Source organism: Diorhabda sublineata, chromosome 8 (genome assembly GCF_026230105.1).
Source record: "Diorhabda sublineata isolate icDioSubl1.1 chromosome 8, icDioSubl1.1, whole genome shotgun sequence".
Lineage (NCBI taxonomy): Eukaryota > Metazoa > Arthropoda > Insecta > Coleoptera > Chrysomelidae > Diorhabda > Diorhabda sublineata.
The window spans coordinates 3,331,271-3,337,270 of NC_079481.1; the positions used below are offsets into that span (position 1 = coordinate 3,331,271).

At 29.4% G+C, this 6,000-nt stretch overlaps 1 protein-coding gene across 2 annotated transcripts in view; it reads left to right on the forward strand.

The window, feature by feature from the left end:
- Positions 1–4,872, forward strand: part of LOC130448321 (AN1-type zinc finger protein 6) — a 39,694-nt gene extending 34,822 nt beyond the window's left edge. For both annotated transcript variants that reach the window (XM_056785609.1, XM_056785608.1), the window contains exons 4-5: positions 131–344; positions 2,037–4,872. In XM_056785609.1, the coding sequence (XP_056641587.1) occupies positions 131–344; positions 2,037–2,185 (363 nt within the window). In that variant the 3' untranslated portion in view covers positions 2,186–4,872. The remainder of the gene's footprint in view (positions 1–130; positions 345–2,036) is intronic.
- The last annotated feature ends 1,128 nt before the right edge of the window (positions 4,873–6,000 follow it).

Below are 6,000 nucleotides of genomic sequence, written 5' to 3' on the forward strand. Positions count from 1 at the left end.
CCATATGATGTGAAATTAATTTCAAGGGATTATTTTACTACTGGATCACATATTTCTTAAATGGAATTTTGTGATCCTATTATCCAAATAATAATTTGATTTCTAATGTTTTCCTTATCTTTTTTCTTAGGTCTCTGAAGAATGTACGAATACGGCTTCAGCAGCGGCTATTGCTGCTGGCAATGCAGCTGCTGCAGAAACGATTGCTGCTGAAGCAGCGGCAGCAGCCGCCTCCACCGGTGATGCGGACACCAGTAACTGTAGTGAAGATAAAGATGGTGATAAAGATGTCAAGAAAAAGAAAAATCGGTGTGCCACCTGCCGTAAGAAGGTTGGCTTAACAGGTATATATTATTTTATCTGATATACATATATATGTTATGAATTGGATATAAAGGGCTTAATTGATTTTGACCATGCATTACATATCATCTAGAGCAGTGTTTCCCAACCTTTTTCTCCTAGCGAACCAAAAGAAAGATTCGAAAAAATTTGACAAACCCCCTATGTAGTTGTTACTGACAGATAAAAATAAAGCAATAAAAATTGATAGAATACATATTTTTCATATTGCGGAATAATTGATTATATCAATCGTGAAACATTTAAATTTAAAAAAATACATTAAGACTAAAATGATAGCTATAAAAATTGAAAACCAGATAAATTTAACAAACTGGTTCCTATGTTTTACACGTGGAAAAACTCTTGATGGGATATGTGTGGCTGGTTGATAGAACAAAACAATTCAAAGTTAGGCTCAATATCTGACAATTTCAGTTTTAGATCAGTTTCTGCATTTAAACTGTTTCTGTATTTATCTTTCAGATAAGTATATGTATGTTTAAAATCCTTTCTCTCATAGATATGTTGTGTAAAATGGTAATAGAACTTCAATGGTTTTTTTGACAGAAAAGGAATATTTTGTCAAATAAAAATTGATTTTTGAAAATTCCTTCTAGAGAACTGTCACAAGATAACTCTGAGTTTTTCTTTTTCCAATATATTTAGAGAGGTTTCCTTGACATGGATTTCATATCCATTTATTTGAGATTGATATATTGCATCTGTTGGGAAAATAGTCATCAAAAGTTAATTGAAGATAGCTCAGATGTTCACATCTACTCGTTTTATTGTTTTCGTCAAGTTTAATTGAATTTTCCGATAGAAAAGTGCTGACAGAATCGAAACATCCATACTCATTCATCTGCAGGCGTTCAATTCAAAAATTGATATTTTTCAAACAAAGCCTCAATTCTATTAAGTACACCTAAAATGGTGACACTTTCGCCTCGTAAAAGACATATTTAATTCCCAGTTGTGAACAAGTATCTAATTCTAAAATCTATAGTAAACTGCCTTACTTTGATATTTATTTCCAATTGTATTACATAGAAGGGAAAACTGCTGCAATGATTTTAAATATAAGCTGAATGTGATACTAATCACATTGATAAAATGTTTCAAATATAAATAAATGTTTGTAATAAAAAGAGAATAGTATTTGACTTCTTGCATAAGAAGAATAAATTATAATGTATACAATGTTGATGTAATTTGATATTGATGGAGTAATTTTGAAAAACAAATAAGGCAAAAAGAAATGAAAATTTTGAAATTTATTATAGATTTCTTAAAAAACAGGCACTGAATAATATGTTTTTTGTGTTATTCAATTTTTGTTTTTGTTTTATTTTGAATTTAATGGCCTTTTAAAAAATCCACCATTATAATATTTTCGCGAATCCCCTCTGCAAACACCGTGATTCCCCGGTTGGGATTCACTGATCTAGAGAAACAATTATCACTAGAGATTGTTTTGGTATGGACATATTGCTTTAGTAGATGGAAGTTTTATTCTGTTGGATTGGTGTTGAGGTGTTAAATAAAATTGATTATAAATAATGAAAAATTGAGGCAATAGGAAATATTTACCAACAAATATATTTAGATTTAAAAGTACTAAATCTCTTAAGATATAGAATTATTTAGTCTTACTGTTTTGAATGTTTCACAATTTTTATAAATTTTTCCAGGCTTTGAATGTCGTTGCGGAGGACTGTTTTGTGCCATCCATCGATACAGCGATAAACACGACTGCAGCTTTAATTATAGAGAAATGGGAGCCCAAGAAATTCGACGCAACAACCCCGTCGTGGTAGGAGAAAAGATTCAAAAGATCTGAGCCCCGCCGCAACGTTAAATAGAAGTAAAAGGCGTGTGCCATGCGCCCCATACCTCTCGGCAATCAATTGAGAACGGACTTTTAAAAAATATGTATCATTGTTCCGATGGTCGGGGGTGCGAATAGTGCAAACAAACAAAAAAAGACTAATGTGATTTATTATTATACGGTACTTTTATTTACAATTTTGCCACTCAATTTCGTCTTTTAGTTTTATTTCCATTTAATAAATCTAAATATATAAATATATGTCATTTTAGCTTCTTTGTTGATTGTACATACATATTACTGGAGGGATGCCGGGATTGTTGTTGATTATTGGTTTCGGTTTTGTCTCAAATTATTTCAATCTAAAATATCTGTTAAATGAATAATTAATTTACTATAAAAAAGTTTGTAAAGAACCATTCAAGGGGTTACATCAATGGCCCAAATTAGCAATTTTTGACTTGAAACAAGGTATATAACCTTGTTCAATTGTACTAATAAGTTAAATTAAAAGAACCCACGATTTATATGCATGCAAATAACAATATGTTTTTTAATTTACTTGGCATGATGGACAAGAAATATAGCAAAACTATTAACACAAATAGAATTTTTATTTGTTATTTAGTGAATTGATAACTACCTCTTTTTCAATTGAGGTGATGCAATTATTCACATACCAAATATTTTGAGTATTAAGAGATATTTTAAAGGATTGGAATCTAAATTTTGCTACTGTAAATTGCACTAAATTAGTAATTTCAATATTTTTCTATAATACAGAATAATTTATTTTTAATGGAGAGTTATAAAATATGGCATGTAAATAGAACAAACAAAAATATCCACACTAACTTATATAATTTAATTTTCAACATAACATTCCTAAAAATAAAACAAAGAAGATTATTACGGCTGTGCAAATTACAGTTTATTTAAATTACCCATTTACATACACAATAACTTTATACAATCCAGTTTTATATTTGGGAATATATTCGAACAAAATGTATTTTTATGTACCATAAGCTGAAGACTAAACTGAAACCAAAATCTTTGTTCCCTAGCCCACACGAATTAATGTTACAGGTCGTCATGCAACGCCGCGCTCCTTTTACAAGCGAGTTGTGGGACATCCTGTATGTAGATATTATTTACCTTTGGTAAGGGACACATAGTGCCCTGGCTTCTGCAACTCTAATCCAATATTAATGTAGAAGTTTTTATTTTTTTTTTAATTATGTCCCTGTTGGTCGGAGGTGGTACAATATAGGATGAAGTTGAATGATTTTAATAATTCATAAAAAAATATTCCAGTTTTAATGGTAATTTATATCAATAATTATTTTTAATAAAAGTATGGGTACTCCTTATAAATGCCAAATATATTAACCTTGCTAATCTCCAGCTGTGCCTCATCAAACATTGACTGCCGCAATTAATGATAATTATTGAGGTACCTGAAACAATTTTAAATATCAAAAAGCTTTGCAAAATATTCACAGGCTACACCTTTTGATCTCACTAAAAACTGAAATTTACAGCTATATTAACTGTTGCTTCAAAAGGTTATCTAGGTTGAATTGAAATTTCTGGAATTGTTTGTGGTATTTGTATTGAACAGTCCACTCACAATTACATTGTCTGACATGTGTTTTGATAACTAAAGCATAGTCTTCAGACAAAACTTTATTAATTTAGTAATGAAAATGCGCGTTACATAGTGTAATAATAGTGTGTTTAGTATTATCTGGAAAATTTTGAATGCATTCATTATTACTTGTTGACAATTTCTTTATCTTTTATCCTACTTTTTCCAATTCTACCTTCAATGTAGCTGTTGATTCCAACTTTATCAGGAAATTAATTCGTAATTATTATTAAGAGCTCAAATTTCTATTACGCCCTTTCTTGATGTATAAATGATTGTAACATATTTGGCTGTTTTGTATTCCACATACATTTCAAAATGATGTACACTATCATTTTGTGACATACTTCTGGAGTTTATTTTTTTCATGAGTTTTCCTGTTGCATTGTTATAGTTCGAATAAATAATCGTGTTAAGTTAATTTTTACAATGTCTACTACTAGGAAATATTGAAGTTGTTTTTAATAAATATTTGCAAAATTCATCGAATAAATTAGAATTGTTGCCATTTTAGTCTTAACAAATCTGAAAATATCTAATTGACAAAATAATTCAATTTTTTAGACGAAATTTTTAAATATAACTGAAATTATAAATGACCTGCGCTTTGTAAAATGCGGCTGTTACTAAAATATTTGGTTCAATTTTTTCTTGTTGACTGAATTTGACTGCCTCCGACTGGAGGGAATATTTAAAGGAACCAGGTTAAAATTTAGTTTTTGTTGAGCAAGTTTATTTTAATGTGCAAATATAGGCAAAGTCTCTGAGGAGTTGATATTGCAGGTAAGCAAAATCATTCGGTGGTTGGTGGAAATTTGAATTACCAAAAATGTAAAATATAAAACTTTTTTGTATTGAACACCGTTGAAAAGTAAATGTGAAGGTAATTTGATATTGTTTTTCTTTCAAATTCTGCTTTTTTACTATCACTTTTCTATCATTGTAAAAAGACCAAGAGCTTGTAAAACTATTATTTAAGACAATTTGAACTTCTCAGTTTTTATCAATAATTGTAGTAAATATTGAATATATCTGTTACACTGTTTAATAAGTTTTTTGTTACTCCTACTTTGAACTTGTGTTTCTTGAGATAATTTCAATAAAAACAAAGTTGTTCCTGTAAATTGTGTATGCTTTGAAAGTATTTTACTCATGCAGTGAAGATACTATGGGGTGTATTTCATGTGAAGTGAAATAAGTTATAATTAAATATATTTGGAAGTATAAATCAACATGGAAACAACCTATTTTTTATAATGTTGACTTCAGAATAAACTTTGATTAGACTTTCAAATATTTTGGAGAAATCTAATTCAGGTAAAATGGACTTTAGCTGATTTAAGAGTACAATTTCTATGCGTTGAAATATGTACTGAGTCGACCACCATAACTGTAATATCTTTGGCAATTAGTGTGTAGAATCAGTTTATTCGTAAAGAAAACCATTTTTGTCTATCAACATGGATTATCTGTTTAGTGACAATAACCAAGAAACAAAATAAGGAAACTGTTAAAATTGAAATTGAATTATGGTGTCGTAATTAACACATTTTAAATGGGTACAAATACCAGCGGCAATGCTCGAAACGGGTACTAATACCTGGTCCTGGTAATAATTTCAATACATTTTATATGTAATATGTCTCAAATCTTAGAAGCGGTGAACTCATATATATATATATATATTGTTTTTTCATTAAATTTAACTATAAATAGTTGACCTAACCTAAAGGTTATATCAAAATCAATGTGAAGGTTTACTTACTGATATTAGACCAAACATTAAGTCAATTATACCAGGTACTGCTGAGTCAATCTTTTTTATATCCGTTTACATTCAAATCAATCAGAAATATTTCTTTAAACGACGATCCAAGGAGAGCCAAAATATGTATTTTATCTATTTGAACTAGTAGGTCTATACTCGTATGAAATTATATCTATATGATGAAACAAATGCCATGGAAAATTAATTTTAACTATGGTGAATCAGTTTCGATAGATTTGCCTCTGGATTTTGAAACACAAATTTCTAAAATAAATTACAAATTTCATAATGTTCTAAAGAACTCTGTAAATGTAGGTAGATATGGCTTTTGAGATTCTTGGAGTCCACATATGGAGCAGCAGCTAACATTAATCAACTGAACTGATTTTGTAAAATATCCATACACTT